We start from the raw sequence: 12,479 nt of genomic DNA on the forward strand, positions 1-12,479 counted from the left end.
TCTGGGTCTGCTAGTCCCCCCAGAGGGTCTGCCAGCGGCCCCCCTTCTAAAGACAGGGTGACCGGCCCAGGGAGGGTCGTCTTGTAGCTCTGAGGTCTGGGGGTGTCTCCCAACCGGGGAGCAGAGCCCCTTCGTTGCTCCCGTATTGGCCTCAGCCTGGGGATCTGGTCAGCTCCCATCCCGCCCTGTGGGTGGGCTCCTCTGGGCCTGGGCTGGGAGATGCCTCTCCCGGCGGCTTGTCCCCCGAGAAGTCCCTCCGGGCCTCCGATGCCGGAGAAAATGGAAGGATTACTTAAAGCAACTTGGGGAACCCAGAAAGGAGATGAAACATGGCAAGTCCTTACTTTTAAGGGGGGGAGGCGCCCTAAAACCCCAGCGGCATGATGGGTGGGTGGTGTGCGATGCTAAATTGAATCAAATTAAGAAAAACATTTTCCAAATGCAAGTAAAATATCTGTTTAATTAGCCTGTGGAGAGGAAATGAAAAGTAATATTTTGCAGTGGGGTAATCACTGTCTTTCTGAGGGTGCTGGGCTCCAGAGAAGGGGTGGGTGATGAATACCGTGGCCGCTGGGGTTCTCGGGGGTCAAAATTCCTGAAAATGGGCCAGCAACCCCTCGGGGGCTCGGGCCTGTGGACACTGGGGGCTGCCCGGAGGCCCCCGTGTCTGGGAGAGGAGAAGGGCTGCCCTGGCCAGCCTTCCCAGTTTATCTGAGCAGCGAGCGCTCCTTGCCTTGCCCTGCCCTGCCCTGCGCTGGCCCAGCCTCTGTAGGAGGGGCTCAGGGTCCTCCGGTGGAGTCTCTGTGGCCACCCAGGGCAGGGCTCTGGGTCTCTGTCTCGTGTGTGTGACTTGAGACAAAGATTTTAGAGATACCCCCTGCCCTGGATGTGCCACGAGGCCCCTGTGGCCCTGGGGTGTCAGCTGGGCCTTCCCCAGTGATGGGGGCCCCCTGGCTACCAGGGTGGGGAAGGGGTGGGTGGCCCCATGGTGGGCTTTGGCCTGGGATGGCCCCAGGTGTGTCTGGGCTGGGCCTCCTGGGGGCTCGCGAAGCAGGACCTGGGTTTGGTGTGGGCTCCCCTTCCCCGCCCCCCCACTGGAGCAGACCTCCTCGGTCCCTCCTGGGGCTTCGATGCCCAGAGCCTGAGGCCTTGTCAGGCCTGGGGCCTCCCTGCCAGCTGCCATCAGAATTCCTGATGACACAGCTGGGAGGGGGGTTTGCTCTGGCTTCCTGTCGCCCTCCCCCCCCCCCCGCGCCCCCTCCCCCCGGGGGCCCTGCCCGAGTGCTGGTGGGGGGCTGGCGCGGGCTTAGGTCAGTGAGCTCCCCCACCCCCTGCCCTGCCTTTCCTTCCTGCCTCCTCTGTGCTGGCCACGCAGGGGGTGCCACGGGGCTCCCCCAGAGGCCTGAGGTCCCCAGGCTAGGCAGAGGCACTGGAACAATGGGCAGCTGGGTCTGGCTTGGCGGGGGTCGGTGGGGGGGGCTGGGTGGGGCTGGGCTGCCTTTCAAGTCGCTAATGGCTTTAGCAGGGCTTCCTGCCCTCACACCCGTCCGCATTAGCAGTCTCCTGCTGAGTGGAAAAGCCGGAGCAATCAGAGCTGGGCCCTGGAAAACAGGCAAGGGAGTGACAGGGGCCGAGCCTTGTGTGAGCCTGGCCTGTGGCTGGGGGACGGGCGTCTGGGTTCCATCTGTGGCCCCGCATGCCAGCGCGGGCGGGGGCTCCGGCTGAGCTTCCTGGGCCTCCGCAGCGTGGCAGGGAAGCTGGGCGGCGGGGCGGGCTGGGGTGTCCGCTCATCGGGACCGGACGTGCCGCGCTCCGGACCTCGCCAGAGAGAATCCAGGCCTTCCGGAGGGACCAGCAAGTCAGGTGGCTGGTGTGGCGGGCCTGGCCAGGGGCCACCCTTCCATGGGAACTGACCTACCTGGGGTACGTGGGGACAGCTGTGGTGTGAGGCCGAGGCCGAGCGGGGCTTCCAGGGAGCGCAGGAGGTCCTACGGAAGGGGCAGCAGAGCCGGCGCCCCCTCTCTGCAAGGCCACCCCCGCAGCTGGTCCCCAGGGTCTGTGCGCAGGGTTGGGCGGGCCGCAGGTCAGGCCTGGGGAGCCTGGCTGGGGTGAATGAGATGCACCTGGTGGGATGGTGGCCTCTGTTTCCTCTTCTGAGTAATGGGTGTATTGGAGGAAGCTGTAGGGAGCGGCCTGGGGCCAGGTAGGGGAAGGCTCCAGCCCTGGGAAGTTGTCGCAGGCCCCTGCTGGGGTCAGGGAGGGGGCAGCTCGAGGTCCAGCTGAGTGGCCCAGCTGGCTGCAGTGAAGACATAGGCCTGCATTTGAGGCTGGTTCTCTGGAGAGCCCTGGGAAAGTCCTGGGTGGTCATGGCCATGGCTGGGCGGGGCCAGTGCTTTGTCGAGGGGCTGCCCTGGGCAGGCACCTGTGGCTGGGCCTTACCTCTCAGGGGAGGGGAGGATGTGGAGGGGCTGGCCTTGGCTTAGAGCCTGATCCCCACGGAGCTACCCCAGGGAGGCACCCAGGCAGAGCCTGGTGGGGTGGTCGAGGGACAGGGCATGAACCCTGGGACTAGGACTCTGGATAGCATTTTTCCAGAGAGGTTCCTTCTGAGGACTGGCGCTCTCTTCCTCTTCCTTCCAGACGTGCCACCTCTTCCAGGAAGCCCTCCCTGACCTCCAGGCTCTGGGCTGTCCTGGCTCCCGTCCTTCGCCCTTTCTGGGCATCAGGCTCACCGGGAGAGCCATATGTCCCCCTTGTGCAGTGCACAGCGGGGGGAACCGGGCTGCAGTGGCAGCCACCATGCCGCACGGGCCGCGGGAACCACGTCCGTGCCTGTGGTCGAGCGAGCAGGGTGGGCACGGAGCCTCCTTCCTCCTTGCCAGCTGGCCCCGGTGTGTCCGTCCTCACCCCTCCCGGTGTCACCGGTGACTTCTGCGGGCGCGGTGAGCATGGGACCGCACGCAGTTCTCTTTCCCGCATGTCTGGAGCAGGGCTGTGAGCCAGGGGGCCCCTCATGGCTCTGGACGGACGTCGCTCTTGCGGGGGGGCCCCCGGGTTGCCAACTGCACGCATCAAGTCTGGGGGGGGGTGGTCTGGCGCTGCTTCTGTCGGCCTCCCGGCTGCTTCTCGACCCCCTGGCCCGGGCTCCTGGTGGCCTGGCTCTTGGTCGGGGGGCGGCGTTGCCAAAGCCCCGTTAGCCGGGAGCGAGTGTGGTAATGAGGGCGGGTGAGGCCGGGAGCTGTCAGGGGCGCCGCTGGCCTCCCTGCGAAGCTCTGGTAATTATTTTCCTGCTGGGCTCGTGCAGACGAAACCGTTGGGGGCTCATTCATCGGTCGGGCTGGTGCAGTGGCCCTGGCTGTGCCCAGGGGCCCAGCGGCCTGTGCCATGGAGGGTAAGGCCGCAGGGCAGGGTCCCGGGGCCTGGGCACTGACCGCTTTGTCCCTTGCTCCTTCCCACAGGACCCTTGCCTCTCTGCGCTGCTCCTCGACAAGCTGCCGGCCCCCGGGGTCCTGCCCGCCTGCCGCCCGGAGGCTGAGCGCCGCTGTGACGTCTGCGCCACGCACCTGACCCAGCTGACGCGGGAGGCCCTGCGGCTGCTACAGGCTCCCGCCGGCCGCGACGCCCCTGACGCCCCCCATGGAGGCCCGGGCCTCGTGCCCTCCAGTCCCAGCGCCGGGACCAGCCCGCGGGATGCGTCCGTGCCTGCGGGCCCGCCGGGGAGGCAGCCGGGCCGGGCAGGGCCGGACAAGAGGAAGGGGCTGGCCTGGCCGTCTGGGCCCAGCGTCCAGGTGTCGGTGGCCCCGGCCGGCTTGGGCGGAGCCCTGAGCACCGTCACCATCCAGGCCCAGCAGTGCCTGGAGGGCATGTGGAGCGTCTCGAGGGTCAACAGCTTCCTGCCGCCATCCTGCCTGGTGAGTCCGCGCGGCCGGGTGAGTCCTCGCGTCCGGGTTGGGTGGCTGGCCTCCTGGTGCCCCCGGGCCGCGGGGTCCGACCTCTGGGTTCCCTCCTGAGGGTCCCGTCCACGTCTCTGCATGGCCCGCGCTGCACACGCTCGGCGGCTTCCCGCTGCGTCAAGGCGCCGAGCACGTGGCGGGAGGCCGCATCCAGTCGGCCGGCGGGGTCCCTGCGGGCCGCGTCCTCCCGTGCCCCGGCGGCCTCCCTTTGTGCGGCACCCGTGGGCATGGCCGGGGCGGGTATTGGCCGCCCCTGCTTCTGAGGGCACGGGTGGTGCCGTGGGCTGGCGGGAGGCCTCCCGGGACAGGGTCGGACCCTCCCTCTCAGGGTGAGTGGCCGGGGAGCAGCTCCCTGTGATGGGCCCCCAGCGGCTGCCATGCCAGGTGCTCCCCGAGGCTGTGGCTCAGCGGGCAGAGCTTGGAGTGTAGGTGGTGGGGGAGGTCTGTGTCCGCTCCCGCGGCCTCTCAGGAGACGCCTCTTTTCAGTTGGCTACAGAGTGGCCCCCGCAGAGGCTCTCGGGTGCACCAGATCGCTGACCACACCGGGGGGCACGGCCTCTGTGGAACCAGCTCTGGGCCCCAGTGGGTGCTGTGGGTGCCGTGGACTTGGGCCATGTGTCCTCCGGCAAAGCCCTGGGCCGGTGTCACCTGCGTGGGTCAGGATGAAGCCGGCCGGCCTTGGAGAGTGGAGCTGAGGCCGGCCGCATGCCCACCGGTCACAGGGCTGGGCTGCCGGCGGTTTCTCCCAGAGTCTGCCGTGCCCCCGGGTTTTCATCAAGCGGAAACTGTCCAGGTTAGGAGTTGGGAGGGGGGTTCTCCTGGGACACTGGAGGGAGCTGGTCTGGGTAATATGTGAGCTCACTGTGCTGGGGGCCGCCCTGGGGAGGCTGCTCTGCCCGAGCCTCAGGGGATACCTTCTCCCGGGGGTCTGTGCCCTCGACGGTTCCCACCCATGTAGCGGAGGACTGAGCCTGACGGCCCAGCACAGGGTTCATCGGGCAAACAAGTAGGAAGGACCTTCTAAGCAGAAGGAACCCTCTGTGGAGGCCCAGAGGTGTGAAGCCTCAGGCCCCCCTGGAGGTAAGAGCCTTATCCAGAGGTAGGGCTGTGACAGGGAGCAGGGAAGGGGGAAGAGAGGCTGGGGGCCTGGGCCAGGCTGCGATGGTGGGGGCGGATGCTTGGAGAAGCGCCCTGACTTTCACCTGTCGCTTCTCTGTGGAGCCAGAGGCAGAGATCGTGGCTCAGTGTGAAAGCAAGTTTTGCTTGGTCCGTTCTCTAGTCACGGCAAAGCTGGCTGCCCAGGCTTGCCCGGTGAGTGTCTCTGAAATAGAGCAGCGGGTAGACCTTCCCTATGGGCACTGTGCCCCATGGGGTTGGGCAGAGGGAGGCACAGGGAGGGTCCCCAGCTGCTGGGGTAAGGTCCCATACAGTCCTGAAGCAGGACAGACCCTGCCCTGCCCCCACCCCTGGGCTCATTGGCCCTTCTAAATGCAGGGCCAGGTCCACAGCAGTGCGTTCTGCGCGGCCTTCGGAGAGATCTCGCCCTTGCTGGAAGCCGGGTGCTGCGAGGGCCGGTCCTCCAGAGGACACTCTGTCCTTGGGGCCTCTCTGGTCCTTGGGAGCTTGGGGATGGGGTGCACAGGGGCTCAGGGAAGAACTTCGGGTCTTGAACTAGCTTGCGGTTGGTGTGCAGACGGCCCCCCGGCTGTGGTCTGGCTGCTTCTGACTCCTCCTTTGTTGAGTCCTGGGGTGAGGAAAGAAGAGGGCAGCCCGCCCCCACCAAGCGTGCGCAGTGCCCCCTGGCCTGAGAGCGGGGCTGCCCGGGAGGAACGTGCTGGGGGGGCAGCACTGAGTTGAGGGGGGAGGCTCAGGAGAGCTGGGTGGCTTCCTGGAGGAAGTGGCATTGAGCTGGGCCCAGTGGAAAGCATCGGAGATGGCAGGCCCAGCATGAGGTGGTGTCGGGTGCGGTAGGGACTGTGGGGGCCACTGGTAATAGCCAGGAGGATCCTTACCTGGGGAGGGAGCCGAATGCTTGTCTGGAGGGCTGGGCCTGGAGTGCTGGGCCTGGAGTGCTGGGCCGAGGGCAGTTGGCCTCCTCTGTGGGAGTGCCCAGCAGGGAGAGGAGGGATGGGAGCTGCCGGTGGGAGCGGGTAGGGTCTGTGCCGGCGTGGGCAGGCTTTATGCCTCCTTGGGCCCCGCAGCGGGGTGTCGCTGGCCTCTGGCTGGGCAGCCCCGCCAGCAGCCCGCACGTTGTAAAACGTGGCCATCGAAGGTTCTCTCTCTGTTTTACATCCGCATCGATCGTGTTCAGGGTGGGCGAGAATGGATTTATGGTCAGAGACCGTGCTGGCAATCAGTGGGGAGATTATTGGACGCATCATAGAACATTAGGATTCAGATGAGGTAATTTCCCCGGAACCGGGGCATCGGTGTCTAGAGGTGGCTCTGGAATGTTCAACTGTCACGAGGAAATGCTTCCGGAGGGTGTGCGGTGAGTGTCCCTGACCGCCCATCCGCAGCCCGGGGCGTGACACCGATCCGGTGAGCTGGGAGGGCCGGGCAGCAGCCCTCCGATCTAGTGTGTGGGGAGGAGGCAGATTGTGGCAGGGATGGTCTTTGGAGGGGGAGGCAGGGAACCAAGACTCAGAGGGCCGGGAACATTCTGGGTGCTGTGGCTGGGAGGAGCCTGCCCCGTGGCCTGTGGGGGGTCAGGTTGGGGGTGTGGCCATCTGGAGAGCTAGCCACAGCTGTAGTCAAAACTGAAGCCCACCTCCCTTGTCTGGGAGCACAGAGCGTGGCCCTTTCTGGCTCATTCCACTTCCCCAGTGTCCAGTGATGCTCCGTGGATGTGGGCAGTGGAGGGCCGGCCTGGACAGGCAGGCTGGAGGGCTTCCTGGAGGAGGTGCTGCGCATGTCTTTGATGTGCAGACAGGAGGTGAGGTCATTTTGGTGGGGGCCTGGGAGTGGGTGTTGCTGACCCCTGTACCAGCCTTTTTGCCTCCCCTCGTCCCTGCTGTCCCCGGTGGGGTCTCAGGGAGGTGTCCACCCATCCTCAGGAATGTGTCTGGGGTGGCAGAAGGTAGAGGGCTCTGGCCTGTCTCTCTGATCTGGCCCCTCCCTCTGGGCCTCAATTTACGCACCTGTAGAATGGACGTTGGACCCGACGGCCTCCTCCTCCACGTGCTGCGGGGAAACAGCTTCTGCAACGGGAGGTGGGGGGTGGGACAAGGCGCTTGTTGGGGTCAGGACGTCCTTGGCCTGAGGCCCTGTCTGGGTGACCAGGCGGGGCTCTGAGAGGCAGCTGGGTCTGCCCAGTGAACTGCCCAGTGAACCGCCAGTGCCCCGCGCTGGGTCGAGAGCATTGGCACGACTCCGTCCTCGCTGTTCCTGGCCCCCTGCCCCCTTGGCTGTCCCCACCGTCCGGCCTGAGATGGCCCCCAGTAAGGTGTTCGTCCCGAGAGGCAGGCGAATGCGGTCCTTCACGTGCCAGAGCCCAGGCCCGATGGTTCCTGAGCAGGTTAGTCTGGTGCTTCCCAGACGGTGCTCCGCGGAACCCCGGCACGCCCCGGTGGTGCTGGCTGGAGTGGGTGCCTCTGCTGGGGCCCGCAGGACGGTGTGGCCTGCCTCACGCTCTCCGCTCCTCGTGCTTCACTCTCGTGGCTGCTCAGCTGCCTCCATCTCGCTTTGTTCAGCCGCCCGCCCGCCCCTCCCCTGCACCCCTTCTCTTCTGTCCTCCTGTTGTGGTCGTCCCTCCCACCCCCTCCGGCTTCTTTCGGCATGCCCGGCTTCTGCTTCTGGCAGGAATCGGCAGGGGCCGTCCTGCTGGCTGGAGCCGTGTCTCGGCAGCTCGTGGGATGGTGGAGCCAGGGCGCGTGCAGGACTCCCGAGACAGGTCAGTGCGGGCGGCCTGCGCCCTCGCCGGGTGGGGCCAGAGCGTACTGGCTGGAGGCGGACAGGCTGCCCGTGACGGTGGGCTGGCCCGGGCTCTGTGGGCACGGACGGAGGGGCCGTGGAAGGCTATGGTGCGGCGGCTCCGTCCCCTCTGTGATCCTACCCCTGCTTTGGTCCCCTGCTGTCCAGGTTGCCTCACTGAGCAGAGTGACCGGGCCTGGCCTGGGCTGCCGGGCCTGGGGACCATGGCAGAGCCGCCCCGGGGGCTGGATGGAGCCAGGGCGGGCACGGGGCGGGCACGGGGTGGGCGATCCTCGGAACCAGCTCCGCTCTGAGCAGCGCCGGCCCGGGTGGTCACCACGGGTGTGGCGGGCCGTGCCAGTCCCTTCCCTCCGCCCCGCTCATTCGTGTTCGCTCTTTCTCGGGGAGCAGGGCTCCTAGTGCTGTAAGAGGAGCCCGCGCTTGAGGCCGGGCGGGTGTGAGGCGGGAGTGGGCACAGGCAGATGGCCAGGCCGTCGGGGCGTCCGTGGGGCTGGCTGCCCTGCGTTCCTCGTGCAGCTGCCTGGAGGAGAAGCAGCTTCTGGTTCTTGGTGGCTAGGTCTAGGCCTGGCTTACCCTCCTTCTGGAAGGTTCCCTGTGAGCTGGTATCCCCACTGTTCCAGGAGCCCCAGTTCCCTCAGATATAGGGGTCGTCTCCCAGCTGTGGGCTTGGTCTGTCCTGTGTCTGTGCCCCTGCTAGCTGTGTGCTCCTGGGAGACACATTTACGGGGCACTTACGATGGGCCTGGCAGGGTGTTAGCGCAAGGATGTGGAGGAGACCAGGTACGTGCGAGAGGACATGAAAGGTGCTTGTGAAAGCCATCGGCATGGGAAACCGTGATGCTGAGCACGGCCCCATTACTCCCGGGGGTGGGCTGCAGGAAGCACGAGACAGACTGACGGGAGCCGAGGTGGGGTCAGTGGGCCAGAGAGGCCTGGACAGGGCACCTGAGGCAGGTGCAGGGAGTAGCCTGGGGAAGGAGAGGGCTGGCTGGGCTGGGTTCTGAGGGCTGCATAGGAGTTCCTGCCCTCTAGGCAGAGGCAAGGCAGGGGACAGGGTATGGTGGGTGAGGGCCTGAGCTGTTTCAGGTTCACGCTTCTCTGTTACTGACCTGTTCTCGAAACCCCCGGGCAGCGGCCGCAGCCCTGGGAGCTGGGAGGGGTGTTGTGTGCCTTCCCTCCGGCTGAAAGTATGGGGCTCTCTGTGACCTTCCTTTGCAGACATGGTTTTACTGTGTCCCAGGAGGGGTTTGGAAGCTGGTGCTGACCGCGGGCCGGGCAGGGTGAGACCCTCCGCCGTGGTGGCAGGACCGCCTTCACAGCGTTCCTCCTGGGGGTATGGTGGCTTGTTCTGCAGCCCCACCCTGGGCTCTGGCCGTGTCCCTTGGGAGACCCCCAAGGACGTTGGGCCCTCCAGGTGTGACTGCTGCTGGGCTCCCACCCTCAGGGTCACCAGGCAGGCCCAGGTTTGGTCAGCATGGGGACCCTGGTCCTCCCCGGCGGGCCTAGAGAACAATGCTTGTCCACAATTCCTGGGACTGAGTGGAACCCCGGAGGCCTGGGGACGAGGCGTGTTTCCTCGGGGAGCCTTGGAGGTGGGGCAGGGGGGCCTAGGGGCAGTGGATGGGGCTGCGGGTGGCCAGGCCGAGGCAGGCTGCTTCCCTCCCGCCCTGCCAGGGGCCAGGTCTGTCCTGGGGGTCCAGGGCCCAACAAGCACCCATGAACGCAATACACGGTGTAGCCAGACCTCTGGTTCGTCGGCGCCGACTTAGGGATCATTCAGTTACATTTCTGCTTCGTTACAGGGCTGTCTCCCTTTCTCGAATTTATTTTAGCTAATTAGTTGGAAATGCCAGAGTAGCATTTCAGACGACGGGAACATGGTACATTATCATACACGGGGCAGTCAGTGCCTGTGACGAATATTTATTGTGGGCTCTTCCCGGCTTGTACCCCTGGGCGCTTGCAGGTGGCTGGCCGGGGGCTGAGGGCATGGGCCTCCCCGTCCATCTGTCCCGACCGCTGTGCCCATGGTGTTTCTGGAACCCGATGTGGGAGGGGCTGGCGAGTCTGGCCCTGGGGGGCGTGCGTGTCCGTGTCTGCTGCGCGGCCCCTGCTGGCCGGCAGGTCCCGTGAGCGCGGGGCCCTGGGGCGCCTGCCGGGGCTCCGGGGCATGCGGCTCGGGCTCGCAGCACGTGTGTGTTCCTCAGCGGGCTCCCTCCTTCCTGCCAGGCTGAAGCGGCGGTGGCTGCGGTGGCGGTGGCGGACTCGGTCCGGGACGGCGCCCCCAGCTTGGGCTCCGACGGTGTGTCGAAGACGTGGGGCCTCAGCGGGGCCTGCACGACGGCGCTGGTCACCCCGGCCCCGGGCACCCCAGCGGGGGGCTCCCCGGGCCCGTCAGCGGCGGCCTCCTTCTTCATTAGGTACGTCCTCCGTGGCTTCTGGGGGGCGGGGCTGGGTCTGGCTCGGGGCGGCGGGGACAAACGCTGTGGGCGGGGACCCTTGTGGCCCACGGGCCTTTCCTGCGAGAGGGGCGGCCTGGCTGCTGCCCGGTGGGGCAGATGGGGCGGACGGGGGGACCGCTGCTACCGGGCACCGTGTCAGCGGCCATGGGCAGCGGGGACCTCTCGGTCCGGGGGTGGGATGCCACCACAGACAGGGTGCGAGTCGAGTCCCTGCCCCTCCTGAGCTGGGTGACCGCGGGCAAGTCTCACAACCCGTCTGTGCCTCGGTTTACTCTGTGGTCAGTACTTTCTTCAGAGTTACGGCAAAGGGCAGCGAGTTGATGTCCGAGGAGGCTCAGCCCTGGGTCTTCTGGGGTGTGGGCTGGGGCTGCAGATTTCAGTCCGGGAGCATGGGGGCGGGACAGGGCTTGAGGGAGGGTCCTGGGGTGATGGAGGACTTTGGGGAGAGCTAGGAGGGTGTCCTGGAGGGTGGGGTCCTGAAGTGTCCGGGCGGCGGGGTCCTGAAGTGTCCGGGCGGCAGGGCACTGGCGGCCGGCATGGCTGCTCTGGTTAGCATCAGCTCCAGGAACCATGTCGTCCTGTCCGGCCCAAGCGCTGGTGTGTGCATGGGACCGGAGCCCTGGGTGTGGTTCCCCGGGGCCCCAGGTCCAGGGATGTGGGCTGGGGCAGTGCAGGCCCAGCAGGCCCGGCAGTGGCGGGGGTGGGAAGCGGGTGGGAGCAGGGCTGTCTTCCCCGCCTGCTGTCCCCGGGGACCATCACCCCTCCTGGCAGGGCGCTGGGGTTCTGCAGACAGGAGGCCGAGCTCTCATCCTGTGTGGAGGCCTGCGGCTTACAGGATATAATGGTGGTAATGAACGGTAATGGCAGGCCCAGCCGCGGGTCACTGTCCCATTAGCAGCCCTGGCGGGCACTGATAAACTTGTCCATGAATCATGTGCGGCAGCGGGAGCCGGGCACCTTATCAGCATGGGCTGTGGGTTTGCCAGGGGGGTGAGTGGTGCCGTGTCTCCGGCTGGTGGGCGCTCTGGCTGTGGGGCTGGCGGGGGCTCTGCCCCGCGGCTTGGGGGTCCCTGTGAAGGGCAGGAGAAGGGCAGAGCGGTAAAGGACGCTCTGGGGTTCACCTCCGTCTCTAGGGCTGTCCGTGGTGGCCGCCCTCTGCGCTCCCACCTGCCGGAGGATCTTCCAGCTTCCGGGAAGGAAGACCGGCCCTGGTGGTCCTGGGTTGTGGGGGCCACACTGGCTCATTAGTAACCCTGAGCCTGCCAAGCAGGTGCCGGCTGCCTTTTGTCTCCCTGGGAGCAAGGCTGCTGCTGACCTTGGGAAGTTACCATAGAAACAAGTGCTGGGGACAGCGGGAGGCAAGTTTCCCGAAGGGGCGGGAGGCGTGCGCGGTGCCGGCTGCCGTTACTTCCAGCCTGTCGGTCAGCCCCGAATCTAGCGGCTTCTAGAAGAGTCACGGGCCCAGCCAGGGGTTGGGGGAGTGTCTGGTGGGGAACTTCATCCGGAGCTTTCGCCGGACCCGGGTCAGAGATCGCCTGCGCGCTGGGGTCGCAGGACCCTTAAGCATGGGGTGGGATGGGAGCGCCCGTGTGGCGGGGAGGCCGTGGCTCAGCGGCGGGGCTGGTCTAGGGTCCCTGAGAGACCGCACCCCACGGGGGCCTCCGGCATGCGCGGGCCGCTGTTCTGTGCTCCTACCTCTGCCCCTCGCCAGGCTCCTTAGGGACAGAGCCGAGCCCAGCCCGTGCCCTGCCCCTTGGCCAGCTGGCACGGGTGTGTATGGAGACAGCTTTGATGGCAGTGTGGCACGGGAAGGGACAGAGCCGAGTGCTGTCCATGCTGCTGGGGCCACGGAGGTGGACCTGAAGGGCCGAGTAGGAGCCCGGCGCTTGCCAAGGGGAGGCAGAACAGGGTGGAGGTTGGGCGTGGGGGTTCCCTTTGTTCCCGGAGCACTGCCTGCGGGCCCCTGCCTGGCCTCAGGCCTTCCCCCCACCTCCGAGCTCCTCAGCCCAGTGTGGGGAAAGCGGGGTGGAGTGTGGTTGCATGGGGCCAGGTGTCCAGGACCTCGTTCACGCTCATGGGCCACAGAGCGGGGCTGAGGCTGGGCGCCCCGCACCCCTCACCCGCATCGCTC

General features: G+C 66.8%; 1 protein-coding gene across 4 annotated transcripts in view; it reads left to right on the forward strand.

The window, feature by feature from the left end:
- Positions 1–12,479, forward strand: part of KIF26A (kinesin family member 26A) — a 46,749-nt gene that overhangs the window by 16,303 nt on the left and 17,967 nt on the right. For 3 of the 4 annotated variants that reach the window (XM_046008383.1, XM_046008382.1, XM_046008384.1), the window contains 2 exons: positions 3,459–3,911; positions 10,116–10,306. In XM_046008383.1, the coding sequence (XP_045864339.1) occupies positions 3,459–3,911; positions 10,116–10,306 (644 nt within the window). Of the gene's footprint in view, positions 1–2,678; positions 2,943–3,458; positions 3,912–10,115; positions 10,307–12,479 lie in introns of those variants that run through there. The other variant, XM_046008385.1, reaches the window with a different exon arrangement.

The sequence above is a fragment of the Meles meles genome, chromosome 6, assembly GCF_922984935.1.
Source record: "Meles meles chromosome 6, mMelMel3.1 paternal haplotype, whole genome shotgun sequence".
Classification (NCBI taxonomy): Eukaryota; Metazoa; Chordata; class Mammalia; order Carnivora; family Mustelidae; genus Meles; species Meles meles.